At 27.8% G+C, this 16,072-nt stretch overlaps 1 protein-coding gene across 1 annotated transcript; it reads left to right on the top strand.

The window, feature by feature from the left end:
• The first annotated feature begins 1,102 nt into the window (after positions 1–1,102).
• Positions 1,103–15,831, top strand: LOC126846441 (nucleoprotein TPR-like). Its single transcript, XM_050585832.1, has 37 exons — positions 1,103–1,677; positions 1,751–1,943; positions 2,524–2,683; positions 2,851–3,025; positions 3,099–3,323; positions 4,371–4,516; positions 4,650–4,862; positions 4,927–5,007; positions 5,078–5,212; positions 5,286–5,348; positions 5,530–5,610; positions 5,674–5,958; positions 6,041–6,307; positions 6,488–6,677; positions 6,760–6,925; positions 7,688–7,958; positions 8,056–8,292; positions 8,423–8,586; positions 8,665–8,791; positions 8,870–9,046; positions 9,523–9,696; positions 9,891–10,058; positions 10,141–10,356; positions 10,640–10,838; positions 10,949–11,118; positions 11,332–11,430; positions 11,933–12,072; positions 12,139–12,304; positions 12,542–12,780; positions 12,914–13,118; positions 13,359–13,496; positions 13,606–13,750; positions 13,893–14,032; positions 14,118–14,208; positions 15,143–15,220; positions 15,284–15,346; positions 15,400–15,831. Exons 1-37 carry the CDS (start codon positions 1,539–1,541, stop codon positions 15,585–15,587), a joined length of 6,114 nt encoding a protein of 2,037 aa, XP_050441789.1. The 5' UTR covers positions 1,103–1,538; the 3' UTR covers positions 15,588–15,831.
• Positions 15,832–16,072: the final 241 nt, after the last annotated feature.

Below are 16,072 nucleotides of genomic sequence, written 5' to 3'. Positions count from 1 at the left end.
AATAATTATAAAATGTTTTTAGACCAACGGGATTGTGGTAATATTTATTATTATTAGGTGGTTTTCAATTTTAAAACCATAAAGTTTATCGTCGCCCTATTAGCATTGCTGCATTATTATTAAATTACCCGTTGACCTATGTTGTATATATTAGGATAGTCCTTAAATTTGACATGGCGTTGGATGATTGTCATTCGGCTCCAAATATAAAAAAAAATGTTTCTCTAATTTTTTTTTTCAGATTTGTATTGAAATAATCCCTTGGTCTCCTTGTTTGCACATCAAATGTATATACTGCCATTCGGCGAGGGCCGCCGGCCGCCAGATGCTGCAGCCGTGTGCTCCCCCGGGCATGGCCGATATTGGTAATAAATTAGAAAAACATAACATGTGTTGACGATTGTGTTATCATGAAATCAGTTTTCATTTTTAAGTCTTTACAATATCTGAAAATATACTAATATTCAATAAAAACCTAATCACAAGTCGATGCGATCGCGAACGGGCGCATGTTCGGATGTTCCATAGTAACATGAAGGTATGGTGTTTTAATTTTTTAGTGCAGATGAATAGTTAACACTTTTCCAATTTGTATGAACATTTGATTTTTTTTTTCTCTTTGTTTGTTACTTTTTAAATAAAAACTAGTAAAATGAATGACGGTCTATCACGCCATAGTCCGGATTTGGCAAAAAGGTAAAATTGCATCGATATACTTTACTTTTAAAACCATCTATAATCTCAGGAACACGGCTATGTACACATGAACTGGTTGCATAATGCATATCGAGCTATAAAAAAAAGTGACTACAAGAGTTCTTATCTAATGCCACCCTTACATTCAGCCATTGACATTGCTACTCGCCCTGCCGTATTTACTGATAAAAATATATAAATCAATATAAAAGTATAAAAGTTGTGTAACTTTCGAGTATTTTATGTTTTACACATGATGGTAATTAACATTTTGAATTCCGCGGGGCATGTGATTATTGTCAATTGGAAATTTCATGGAAGTAAAAATATCACGTTTTTCGATTCATAAAAATAATATTGATAAAGAAATCGTTGTTGCAAGCTGCTGTTGGCTACTTTCTATTCCTATATGGTTTTCTACTCGATAGTCGATAGTGGTGGAATGCCGTAATCCGTATGGAAATCATAACGTATCTTTATTCTTTAAAGTTTAAATCTTGACACAAGTCACAACTCCGGTCAATGGCTTTGCCGATATATTGAGATTTGTCGTTTTGAGTTAAGTTTTAATCGGACGAGTTTGAATATTATATACATTTCAGTTCGCACGTTTTTTTTTTTGAAATCTAATTTTATTTTATTTATTATGTGAATTTTACAGTATTTATATGCACATAATAAAACTAATAACCCGACGCAGTAAAACTTTTTTTGCTTAATTAATTCAATTAATAGATCATATTGTAATATGATCTATGGCCTAAGCTATTAAGTGATGTTTGCTGAAAACGCATATTGATCTATATAAATTTAAGTGATTCAATATATTCATACTTTAAACCATGGATATTTCCAGTTTAATAAATTCCATTTTAGCTGACGATGGGTACAATGCCCTTTCGGAAGACACTAAAAGTAAATTCCAACAATATTTGCATGTTCCACAGAGAATGGTCAACCATATCGGTATTAACACAACAAGTAATGCGCAATTAGAATTATACTATACTAGTATTTGATATTAATGTGATGGTTATTTTCTTAATAATTTTAGTTCAAACAAATACATCGGAAATTGATTTTGATTTGTTAAATAGTAGTACTAGCATCAGAGAAGCAAAATTTCAGGAATTGCAAAAAGAAATTGAAGTAATCAACAGTCAATTTAAAAACACTTTAAGGCAAAAGCATGAGCTCATGTTGAATAATGAATCATTATTAAAAAGCATACACGAAGCCGAAACTAGGTAAGCTTTAGTTGTACTATAAAATTAATTGAATGGTCAGGCACTTAAAATGACGTTACGTTAGTATTTTTTACAATGCATAATGTATATCTTAAGGTGCAAGTTTGTTGGAAACTAAGTAGTTACAGGACATATGAACCCTTTAAATTATATTTCCTTGGTCCATGATACTATGATTTATTTATCACTTTTATTATTTATATTTACATGAACTTTTCTTTTTTAATTTTATTTGTGAGTTAATTTGAATTATTTGCAAAAAAACTGTTGAGTTTTCTAAAAATGCGTATCTCCAGAGTTATGGTTTTCTACAAGTATTGCTATCAAATGTGTTGTAAACGTTTGAAACAAATATTAAATACCTAGGGTTTTTAACGTAGGTATAACTGTTTTTCTCAAAATTGTTAGAATTTCTCAAATATCAAACAAGTAATTGCAAAATCAATATTGCAATATTGTGTATTGTAATTTATCAATTTCAATGTTGACTTTTTGTTTAATATTGAAAGTATTGCAATATTTCAATTTGATATTGAATGCTAATAGCTAATAGCTAATAAACAAGTATTTTGTGCTATAGAGAAAGAATGACAAAAATGGATGACGGAATATTACAACTCAAAATAAAAACATTAAATGAAAATTTGTTAAAATACACTCAAAATTTAACTAATCTTGAGGCAAAATATCATAAGGACATTACAGAATTAAAACCAGAATTGGATCAAAAAGACGCAGATGTAAGACAGTTAATTATCTATTATTTAATTATGTTCTACTAGAAATATTTTTTGTTAGCGTTACTAGTTTAGTTTCGCAAAACTGTTGCATCTTATGTTTTGTTTTCCTAGTTAGTTTTTTTTTAAAAATTTAATTTATTAATCTACATGCATTGTCATTTATATAGGTCTTAAAACTGAAAAATGATGTAAATTTATTACAAATCAAGTGCAAAAACCAAGAAGATATTATTGGCATAATGAAACAGGAAGCCGATGATTTGAATGATAATCATAAGAATGAAATTGATAAATTAAAACAAGAATTTAACTCCAGCCAAAGTTTAATGAACCATTATAAAGGTTTTAAATGATTGCCAAGTTATTACTAGTAAAATAATTTTATAAATTATGCTAATACACATTTTCATTTTAGAATGTTATGAAAACGAAGTAGAGCAAACCAACAAATTGACTAAAGAGATAGTCAGTACTAAAGACTATGTGAATACACTGACTTCATCGCTAGATGATGTTGAAACCAAGTTAAATAAGGTTATGAATGAGTACGAACAATATAAAAATGATACAAAAAATACAACTAACATCTTAATAAACAAGCTCAACGCTTCAGAAGACATCGTTAAACAACTTCTTCCAGGTATTAAATATTAGTTTTTCTTGTGCATACATAACTTGATGTTAGTACCCATATGTACTTTTAATTTAATTGTATTTCAAACATTAATTATTAACATTCTTCCCTACATATCATGTAAATACAAAATTTTTTGAACCAAAGTAATAAATGAAATGGTGGGCAGGTAACGAAAATTTATATTAGAGCCACTCAGTGTGTTTTCGACAATTTTTAAATAATTATGAAGATAAAATAAAACTATAGTTTTTGTATAGTTATTTTTATTATTATTTTTTTTTTAAGTTAAAGACTTTTTACGTGCAAATCATTGCACCATGTTTTGTTGTGGCGAAGAATGGGATTGTCGGGCTTTTTGATCCAAATTTGATGTTGAGTTTGTTTTTATCATTTTAGAATTTGTTGTAGAAAATCATTTTTAGAGAAAATACAATTTGAAACAATTTAATTTAAAAAATTATATATTTTTTTTTTTACTAATTGGAACTAAGCTGCCTGCCAACCTAATGCTTACCAAGCAAGTTGGGCGTCAAATAAGCTATCTAATAACCTAGAATGTTGTGTTTTTTTTTCTTTTATACATCAAGGATAGTTTACATTAACCTTCCAGCAGGCATTGTAAATAATACAACAGCTTTGAATTTTTTTTAGTTTTGTTGTTATTTTTGTATATGTTTTGTGTGTATACAATGTTTTTATTTTATTACAGCCTATAATTAAATTATGGTTTAAGGTACAGTAATAATATTTATAATGTTTATTATAAATATTAATAAATTAATATTATTATTAGTTTTAATTAATATTTATACAAATTAATCTGATGTACAATTATCACTACTTATTAGTACTGTTGTAAACTATACAACACGCAAGTACTTATGCGATAACATAAGTGTTATCGCAAATAGCCCGCTGGAAAGTTAATGTTTAAAATATAGTTATTATTAAAATCTATAATTGTAGATTCTCATTTAGTATTTTTTTTTTATATTTAAGTGAATCATAACTATTGGATATTCTTTTATAATTTGTAATATTTTGTTTCAGTTAATCAAGACAATACCAATTATGTTATTAACAAAGAAACTACAATCACTGATGTTTATGCAATTTATAAAGACACATATAACCAATTACAAGACACAATTGAAAAACTCGAACGCAGTGAATTGAATTTCAAGATTTTAAATCAGGTCGATAAATACATTTATTCTAAATGGTTTTAATTTAATTTTTGCTAAATAATTTTACTGAACTCTTTTTGATTTAAATTTAAACCAGGTCTTTTTTTTTTTAATTAGTAATTTATTATTTACATTTTTACAGCAAATTTTAGATGAAGCTCCCGATGTAGATAAATTAGAAAAAAACCTATTGGAAGCTAATGAAAAAATAAAAATATTATGTGAAACTATTTCAAGACTTGAGGTAGAATTGAATAATGTATCTAGTCAACTCAGGTCTACTAATGAAGCATGTGAACTATTATCCAAAGAAAATAAAAGACTTCAATACACAGAAGATGATTTAAGCAAACAAGTATTTATTCTTTGTTTTTTTTAACAATTTTAGTTAAATGTATCAAATGCTAAAATTATTTTAGGTATGTTTCCTACTTCGTAACAATCAATCTCAAAAACGTTATGACAATCGCAATACCGGAACAGATATGAGTCCACAATCGGTACGTTATAATAAATGTGTTAAGTTCACATTACAAAAATTTAATTCATTAACGTAATTTTGTGTTACAGATTATATCGAAAAACTATGTTACTTTTGAAAATATACAAACTCTACAAAACCAAAATAAAAACTTATTAGATGCACTTCGTTCTCTGTCTAGTGCTAAAGACGAACATGAAGTCAAACAGATTTCAGATCTAAAAGTAACTAAACTTTCTTTTTTACTATTGAATTTGAAAAATTGTCATTTACATATTAAATTTTGTACATTTATAGGATAAAATAAATATATTGGAGAAGGAATTGGATGAACAAACACAAATTCTTCTACAGAAAGATGTTAGTAATGTTAGATAAAGATTTATTTTGTATTATCATAAACATATAATATAGACTTTGTCTATCTTTAACTATCATGAAGCAGTCAACTATGTTTAGTAAAATATTCTTGTCGTATTACAGAATATTATAATATATATTTTTAATATTAAAAAAAATTGACCTTTTTTTATTTTTCTAGGAAAAAATAGCCAAACTACAACTTTTAGATGGTATGTCTAATAAACACGACGAAGTAAAACATAATGAAGTACAAGATAAAGTAAGCTCAAGCGATTCCTTTATAAGTTAAAATGTAGTATAAAACTAGTTTAATGTTTTTCAGTTTAATGTATCATCGGATTGTATAGATGAAAGTTATTCTAAAGGGAATATTAAAAACGTCGAAGATCTTAAACATCAATTGTCATTGTCTAATACGACTATTAAACAACTCAAAGACAAACTAGAAACCAACAGCAACGCTCGTCTTCATCTAGAACAACATGTGCAAGAATTAAATCAACAAATCGATGAGCTATTTAAGAAAATAAAAGACTCCAATAGAAGGCACTGTGAAAATGCTCAAAAAGTGTCTGCGTTGCAAAATACTATAGCTTCTTTGGAACTCGTAAGCTATAAATATTTTTTTTATGCTGAATGCTTTGTCTTAGTTTCATTCATTTGCTATTAAACTTTTTAACTTTTTTTAGAAAAATCACGAGGTAAACACTGCATTTGAAAAAATGAAAACCGAGTACAACATTGTAAAAAAAGAAAATGACAACTTGTATATTTCCAATATAAATTATTCACGCGAATTGAGACAAAAAGCTGAGCTGCAAAAAGATTTTGAAAAAAATTTGACAAGTCAATTGGATTCACTCATATTAAACTGGAACTCTACTCTAGCTTACATAATGGATGTCGGAGAAGGAAAATATAAGGATGATTATAAACAATTAACAAAAACATTAAAGGTATTTTTTCATTATAATAAAATTATCATATGCAAATTTAATTTAATTAAAAATTTTAAGCAAAGCAATTTACATTCGATTCTGATTTTATCTGAAACTTCTTCTACTTTTAAATCAGTTATTTTGCACACCACCCGTGTATGAAATTTCTACTATAATAAAATATAATGTGCTAATTAGGACGTTAGAGATAACTTATTGTCAAAACTGGAAGCGATTGATGAACTCAGTTCTCATAGAGAATCTTCAATATCGAGATCCAGGACAAACTCTTTAAGTTTGTGTTCTGATGAGCGTACTAATTTCCAAAGTGTAGTTAGCAAGCTTGAGCACGAAGTGAAGAATTTAAGATCAAAACTCAATGAAACTGGTATTGTTTAATGTTGAAATAGAATCATACTTTTTTTTTTATACCCATATCTTGGCCGGAATTAATAAAACATGTTGTTAAGGTCAATTGAATATTCAACTGAAGTCGGAGTTAAATGTTACTAAAGAACTTTACAAATCTCTAGAAGAAAACCTGAAGAAAATGGGTGAATATTCTGAAAATTTAGAAAAAGAAAGAGAAAATACAAAACAGATAAACTTGGAAAAAGATCAAGAGCTAGTGAATGCGTAAGTATGACAATGCTCAGCAATGGATTTCCTTCTAACAAATTATTACTTTTATGGTTTAATTTATATTAAACAAATATATTAAAAAAAATTCAAGTAATTATGAAATTTGCGTATATTGCAATTATTTTATCCATCATTTGTTTAATTATATTTGTAAATTCTCGATATCAATTATATCTTATTTCAACACATCGGAGAATTTTTCTAAAACAAAATAATAGACATTTGAGGCAAAATAAAATATATGCACGAATAGTTAGTTGCATATGAGCTCACTTCAACGAATCTGATTATTTTAACAATATATTGTTAAACTATTATTTTTTAGCAACTCCTGGATAAGGTATATGTGTTATAGATGTTTTAAATATATAATTGAACAAGTGGTGAATAAAAAATCAAGTAAGCACCGTGACTAATGATGAGTTATTGGTTTTAAGTTAAAAGTATGTATATTTTTTGGATGTTTTCTCAATTTTGATGGGCAAAGGGTGAATTTATTCAATTTTTGGTCCAATGAATAACATTTTGGGTACAATTTCTGATTTATAGCCTTGTAACATGAAGAAATAGGTTCAGCCATTTAATATATATTGTAGGTACAGGCACAAAAAATAAAAACTCATCATTATAAAGCCACTACCTTTTCAGATCAGTATCAAAGCTAAAAAGTGTTATTTAAAATTAAATTTTCCAGAATTGACTGTAAATGAGTAAATTTTACATAGAGTAATTTTTTGCTTTATTTTTTTTTTACAGAAGAAAAGAGTTAAGTGAATTTAACTTATCACAAAAAGGAAATATTAATAAACTTCAAAATCAGCTATTAGAATATGAGCAAAATATGGATAAACTATTGGAAGAACTTGACGCCACAAAAGAAAATAATGAAAAATTATCGAAAGAAATGTCTAAATTAAACAATGTTATTAGAAATCTTGAAGACGAATTAAAATCAACAAATCATAATAAAGAACGTTTAGAAAAAGGACTTTATCATAAAATATCATATTATAAAAATAAATTGGAGGTTAGTTAATTCAAAAGATATATTTTTTGTATTTATATTTATGAATTACAGTTTAATTGTTTTATTTACTATATATTATTGACATTTTGTTTTCTAGAGATTAGATGCACTAGAGTTATTTAACAAAACAAAATCTACTGAAATTGAGCATTTGAAAAACCAAAAGACTAGTATGGAAAATACTATCATTGAAATTAAAAAAACCCATGAGAACCAATTAAAAGATATGGACAATGAGATAAACGCTTTGAAAGAAAAAATCGAACGTTGGGAATTTGAAAATAAATTTTTATCTGATCAATATAAATTAATTACAAATGAATTGACTAATTTAGTATGTTATTTTTTTGTCAACGTAGATATATTTAAATATTTTATTATTTTATAATATAAAACCACAAGTGTTGCTTAAGTTTTTTCTAGATTACATATTCACAAAACTAATACAAACTATTAATTTACAGAATAGTAGTAAAGTGACCAATAAAGATGAAAGTTTAAATAGCAGTTCTATTTCATCTGCCAGTGATTTGCAATTTACAAAAATGACGAAGCTAATAAATATTTTAAAAGATGAAAAAAACTCGACGATTTTAGAATTAAATGAAACAGTTAACGAATGTAATCGGTAATTATGAACTATGTTGTTTTCTACTATTTTATTACAAATGTTTTGGTGTTATAAGGACAATTTTCATTTTTTAAGGTTAAAATCTGAATTAGAATACAAAACAAAACTACTAAATGATATGCAAATTCAAATGGAAGAATTAAGGGGTCTACATGCGTCTGGCTCATCTGGAGATTTTAACCACGCACAAATATTAGAAAAAGTATTATAAAATAAGATTTTTTTTTTGTTAAATTTTTTTTATTATATAAGTAATATATTTATAATAAATGTCTTTTAGATCACATTTTGTAATCAAGTAGTTGAAAGAAATAAAATTCTTGAAGAAGAAAATAAAACAATTTTAACTCAGTTAAAAGAGCTACAGGAGCTGGATGAGAAGAAAACTACTGAACTCACCCAGTTAAAAGACGACATGACTGGAATGCAGAGTTTAATTGATCAAAAAACTGCAGAGGCGAGTTTAAAAACTATTATTAAATTTTTATATTTATTGTTGAGGAGGAATGGATAGTAGTAGGTAAGGCGTCAGTGTTTTTGGTGCTCACTGTTGCTGGTACGATTCTTAGTCACGAGCACTCCCTTTGCCGGGCAAAAAAACATCTGGTACAAAGGAGCCGCTCTCCTCTCTGGGGATGGACTGACGACCCGTTTCAGATAGCAAATTTGTCTATAAACCATCTCATGGTGGCAACGTTTGGCCTTTGAGGCCCGTTAACTACATCATGATGATGTCAATATTTATTATTAGTTTTTAATAAGTAAAAAAAAAAATCCATTTTTAATTACCAATTTTTTTTTAATGTTTAGTTGGTTAAAATAATTATATTTGAAACTGGTAAATTAAAAGTTAATTTAATTATAAATGTAAATTTATTCTCATTAGAATTGAGCTATTTCTAATTGCTTTACGGTTTATGTTCTTTCTTTTAGATTGCTTCTGCTCAAAAAACAATTGCTAGATGGAAAGAACGATCGACTGGATCTCATTCAGATGCCGAATACAAACAAATTTTAAATACATTAGAGAGAGAAAAGGGTAAAATGGCTACAGCTCTTGAACAGTTGAAATCTATGAAATCTGATAAGGCATCACTCGAAGAATTGGTAAAGTCTATACATTGTACTTGATATTATATTACATGGTTACGTTTTTAACCATGTATTATACAAATTTATAATTAAACTCTCACCATCGATTCGCTTTAGAAGTTACAGTTTAATTATTATTACCAGCCTAATAATTAGGGCTTTAAATATTTGATAATTATTCTAAATTAATAATATTTATGATTTGTCAGTTAAAAAAACAAGAAACTAATCATTCTGAAGAAATAAATGCTACCAAACAAGAAATATTCAAACTCAAAACTAAAATTGTATCCAACTCTAAATCAATGGAATCCTTTAAAAATATAATCAAAACCTACAGACAGAAATTTGCAGACGTTGCCTCAGAAATATCTAAAGTGGGCTACACTTTTAAATTTTCTACTTTTTTTAAAAATGATTTAAATGTTATTAATTAATTAATAAATTGATTTTTATTAGGTGAAAATCTTAGCAAGACGTTATAAACAATTAAGTGAAGAATTAAACAAAACTCTAGGCACAGAAAAAATTTCTTGGCAAGCTAAATTTGATGCATTGCAACAGGGTGGTAGTAAAATACCTGTTGATCTTGAAGAACGTGAAAAACTAATTGATCAAGGAAAACAAGAACAGAAAACAGCTAGCGAGTTAGTCGTCAACGAACTTATGGCAAAGGTTTGAACACCTATGTTTTTATATCTTTATCTTTCTTGTATTATTAACAATTCTATATAAATTTATAATACATAATTCTATTTCTAAATAGTACACGGGAAAATGAAAAATATACTTTTATTTTATTAATATATTATTTTATTAATTCTAGTATAGATATAAATCTTTTTGGTATAATTTGAAATCAAACAAAGTTTAATACTGAAAATGTTCAGTTCTACAATGTTAAAATATTTATGTATTTTCTTTGTATAAAATACAAATGGTATTGTTATGAATTAAGGTTGCCGAAGCTGAAGCAAATTTACATGCAGCTAAATCAGAAGTTGAAATTATTAAAACTAACAGTCAAGAAAAGGAATTGCGGGCAAAACAACTTTTACAACAAGTGCGAAACCGGATGTTGACTCTTTCAAAAGAACTCGAAACTACCAAAAAACAACGTGACGGTTTAATGACTAGATTAGATGAAGCAGAAAGAGGTTATTATTATTATTGTTATTAATGATTTAACATTTTTATATTTAAAATCCAAAAATATACTTATGAATATTTTTTTTTCCAACTTGAGTTATTTTTATCTGGTTTAAAGGTGGTAAAATGCAAAGTTTCCAAATGCACATTAGCAGACTAGAGTTGGAAAATAGTAAGCTGACAGCAGATAAAGAACAGGTTACAGCAGAAAAAGTTCGTTTGTCACATGACATACAAGCTTTGAATCAAAGAGTCAATGCGTTGATGAGACAATTTTCTACCCAACAGGTAGAAATATAATTGTAAAATATAATAATATATTATTACCTATTTATATAATATTATAATAATAAATCGGTATATAATTATATAAATAGTGATGTATCACAATATTATTAATGATATATTATTTATTTTGTTTAATAATTTTTATTTTACTGCATTATACTTTTATTTAGTTTATTTGTGATTAGATAACACATTTATATACTGATTACACAGGTAAAACCAGCAACCAGTACGGGTCCCGAGAAGCAAGTTGTTGAACCCCCCACAGCAAATATCAAACCTTTAGGCCCTGCAGTTAATAAACCTCAACCAGTAAGGACTTACTATTGTTATTACTAGTACATGTTTGAATACTTTTATTTGTCTTGTAAATATTTTCTCAAGCAGTACAAAGGTACAAAGGTTACATAATAGTTACCATCGATTTACTTAATTAAATTTTTATTTACTTTTGTACAAAGTTATCAAGGTATTGTAGGTCCCTTTTTTTAGAAAAGAAAAAAAAGAAAGACATTTTTTTATTTTTCCTTTGCGGTAAAATACTTAAATTTTCTTATAGTTTACATTAGGAATTATTCTAGTTGCTTATCATTCCCTATTATTACCTATGTCAAAATAGGACTTCATTTTTTAGTAAAAAACAACTTAGTGGATTCTTCAGCTTCAAGTAACTTATTTATTTTTAAGGAGGAAAAAGGAGAAGGGCTTTCTCCCAATCTACGTCTATATCTATTATAAAAGTGGAATTAACAAATCTAAACAAATTTTCAGCTGTTATTAAGTTGGCATAATTTTTTTTATATTTTATTTGCAGGTTCATCATTCTGTAACTGTTAACCCTTGGCGATCGGCAGCTGCAGAAACTCCACTGGCTAGTATTAAACCCATGACAATGCAATCTAGGAGTGTGGTTGTCTTACCCACAAGCCAAACATCATCAACTTCCAGTCAAAGGTATTTCAAAGGGACTTATTTTGTCGAATAGCAAATTTTTTAACTTGTGTTTTGTGCTAATTTTAGTTCAATAAGTGGAACTAGCAGTAGTACCACCATTGCTGTTCATCCACAACAGCCGCAATCAGTAGATATTAGTAGCAGCGGCGGTAATGCTTTAGACTCATCAGAAGCAAATAGTACAGCACAAAGTCGTCATCTAACTAGTAGTACTGTTGTACTTCATGCCGAGGTACATTGATATTATTAGTTAGTGTAGGATGTGGTTATAAAAATAACAATCAATTTACAGAAGCTTGGATTTAAATTAATAACAAAATGTATTAATGATACAAACAATTGTTTTGCACTTCACATTTTTATAGAACAATTTTTTATCTTTTTTAATGCAATTTAAATTATAATATATAAATGTATATATATTTTTTTTTTTCCACAAAAATTGAAAATTTGTTCTGAAATATTTAAGGGATCTGAATCTGCTGCTACTGTATCTGATTCTAATGAAACAACTGCTCCACCTGCAATCTCGCCACTTCAACAGGTAATAGGAAATGCCGCAAGTCCAAGTGGCACCACTGCTCAAGCAAGCCCGGCTATAAGTATTGCTCTAGTTGTACCCCAAGGTAGAGAGCAAGTGCAGACCACTGTATCTCAAACTACAGTATCAGTATCAACCGTGTCTCCATCACAAAGTCAAATTGACAGGTGATATTTTTAACAGTCCATCATAGTTATGTGTTTATGTCTAGCAAAGTTTTATCGTGATTAGTGTATTATTATAGTGATGTATGTGTGTGTGTCAAAAGTATAGAATTTATTTATTTATTTTATGATTTAGTGTGCAAGTTGAAAATGGTCAAACGATGGAAACCAGTAGTACCAACAATATTGCTAGTTCATCGGCACCAGGACCATTAACAGAATCTGAACCATCTGTGATCACAGCTGGTACTAGTGGGCCTAGTTGTTCTTCTTTAGATACTACAACACACAGCAACAACAGTCAAAGAAAACGGAAAGCCGATCTTCTTGTAACATCTTATGTAAGCCTATACACTTATAAATGATTTTTAAAGCAAGGGAAAATTATTTTTTAAATTATATTTAAAACAGTTAGTCATGATTTAGTTAAAAATTTGTTTCTAGCAATATTTCTATGTTTAATGAGCTATTTAAATATGGTTACTAATAAAAAGCTGTACTTAATACCAAAGTTGTATGTGATGATAAATATTTATACAAAAGTATTCTATATATGTAAAATATACTAATTTTATTTTTAGATGAAGAGGTCCAAATCTTTTATGCCTAGAGAAGAGAATAGAAGGGAAACTGAATATGAAGCACCTACATCTTCTCAACGAGATTCAGAAGTTAGCAATTCTTATACAACTGCGGAAAGTAACCAACAAGACAACAAAGTATGCCTTTATTCTAACTGCCTAGTTATTTTATTTTTAAATTGTATTTTTTTTTTTTTTTTTAATCAAATTTTTTTGTAATAATATATTGAATATTCAATATTTATAGGAAGTTGACGCAAGTACTGATATGGAAGTAACTAGTGAAGCTACTCATGAAAATAATGAAGTAGATTTAGCTAGCCAAGAATGCACAGCAGATACAAATAATATGAATGAAAATAGCGATATGCAAAATGAGGAGACAGAAGAAAGTAAGTTAATAGTTCGTCAAATTACTACTACTAATTATGAGTATTTAATTAATGATAAACAATTTATTACATACAAATTTATCAAAAAAAAAATCATTTTCTTACTATATGGTAAATTTAATTGATAATTTTATTGTCAAAGCAACTGGCGAAAATACACCTGAACATTCTTCATCAAATGCCGAAGCGACAGCAATGGCCGTTGTTGAGGAAGAAGATGAAGAAGAAGTACCCGAAACTATTAACTTCGAAGAGCATCAACCTGCACCAGTTTCTTCTGCTGTAATTTATTTTATTTTTTTCATTGTCAAAAATAATTCAAACTCATAAATATATATATATTTTATTGTACTTACTATATGAATAGAGCTGTGAAGAAAGAAAAAACACAGAGAATGTTACTTCAGATGCGGAATCAAGACCAGACGAAAGTGATTCTACTCCAACAGAACCCCAAGGTGATAATATTCGACTATATTTTGTTGAGCCCATTGAGGTGGTATAGAGCAGAATTTATTGGAGAATGGGGGGACATGAGCTTAGCTATAACAAGTCCTAGAAGCTGCATAATATTTTTTTATTAATATTATTATTATTACTTAAAAAGACAAGCCCGAATAGTTGTAATTAACAATTATATAACTGTAACTAAAAACATTATTTATAGAAATTTTTTACAAAATTAAAAATGGTTTATATGGTATTATTAATACACAAGAAAATTAAAAAACTGAAAAATAATGCTTCGGTATTGCCAGTAATTCTTGGATGGTTTAAGGGAGAATTCTGAAAGTATTTTGTAGAAGAATTGGGAGTAAGGAAGTGGAAGGAAAAGCAAGTGGAACGTACAGGCGTTTTTAAGATCATTTAAGATAGGGGATTAGAGGAATCAATTTTCCCAGACAAAAGACAGGTCAGGAATGACATTTGCTGCAAACTTACATTCAGACAGGAAAGGAAGGTTAAGATCATATTGGTTGGGAGAGTAGTCGTGAGGAGGACAGAGATAGGAAGACAAAATGCTGCAATACATAAAAAGCTCCTCTGGACACATTCGGTCATGGCTCTGGCTGCAAATGAGGCAGAGTCCCGGACGACAGAACTATATTCAAAAAAGAAAATATATTACCTCATAACTAGTAATTTAATTTAACTCTTGTCTCCTAGTACATAGTAACTATTTGGTAATGTTTTTTTTTTTTTAAATAGTGTGGCAAGATTAAATTTTATAGACTAAAAATACTTTTAAAAAATATATACTATATAACTGAATACAAAAAAATACATTATTTCCATAAAAATTTCAATACATTTATAGCAAAAATATATAAATTCTTAGATTCTTTCAGCTTTCTGTGTTTAATCGTAATCCGGAATTTATTTAAATTTTAGGAAATTCAAGTGACACAAACGACACAGTGGGCGTTTCGCAATCTACTGAAATGGTTGAAACCGATGTTCTAGATTTGGGTAAATTAAGATAATCAATCAAAATTTTAATATAGGCTTTAAATACTTTTTTTTTTGTTTTAGAACAAGAACCAATTGAAATATCGTCGGATGAGGGTGAAATTGTTGAAATAAAATCATCTCGAGGTAAGGAAATACTTTTTTTGTTTGATTTTTAATAATTTTTTTCTTCTCATTAGAAATTGAAGAAAACGAGACTGTAGATATTGAAACTCGTGTTAATAATCCTGAGACTATATCCGTAAGTTCTTCGCCTAGTAAAGATGGTGAAACTGTTAGGGAAGAATCTCCTGTAGCAGGTCCTAGTGGGATGACAGATTCAACACCCAATGAACGCAAACCAATTACTTGGAATGAATCGCCTTAACAATGTAACACATCAGATCAATGAAACCATTATTAAGTTCGACTCCACAACAATTAAAAATTAAAATATTATTCATTTTTTTTGTACGATTTTTTTTAATGCATTCCTTTAAAAAATGTATTAACTCAAAATAAAAACGTTGTTCAGTATATTACCTACTACTAACTTTTGCTGTTGTTATTATACACTTGATAATAATAATTCTCTCGTATTATTTTTTATGTGTCAAGTCAAAAAAAATATGTGTTAAAATACCTTGTACAAATAGACTGAAATAAAATTGATTTAAAAATTTTACATTATTCAGGCAGTCTACTTATTGATTTATAATTTAGAACAATTAGTTTTAATATTAATTTCATTAATTAAATTTTAAAAATGTGAATGATTCCAAGAAAGAAACCTATAATTAAACGCCAAAATAATTAGTATCTAATGTATAGAAAACTTAATTATATTAAAACTATTGATAGTTAATTATAATT

Source organism: Adelges cooleyi, unplaced genomic scaffold (assembly GCF_023614345.1).
Source record: "Adelges cooleyi isolate 19-005CV unplaced genomic scaffold, UGA_ACOO_1.1 ACOO_flye_CR_arks_rails_tigmint_CR_PRNA_9, whole genome shotgun sequence".
NCBI lineage: Eukaryota > Metazoa > Arthropoda > Insecta > Hemiptera > Adelgidae > Adelges > Adelges cooleyi.
The sequence above is the reverse complement of the archived record's forward strand: the minus strand, read 5'-3'. Positions and strand labels throughout refer to the sequence as shown.

Coding starts and splice junctions, on each gene's coding strand:
- LOC126846441 (XM_050585832.1), top strand. CDS start 1,539: ATGGATATTTCCAGTTTAATAAATTCCATTTTAGCTGACGATGGGTAC. Junction 5,213..5,285: donor AACAGATTTCAGATCTAAAA/GTAACTAAACTT, acceptor GTACATTTATAG/GATAAAATAAATATATTGGA. Junction 15,347..15,399: donor TGAAATAAAATCATCTCGAG/GTAAGGAAATAC, acceptor TCTTCTCATTAG/AAATTGAAGAAAACGAGACT.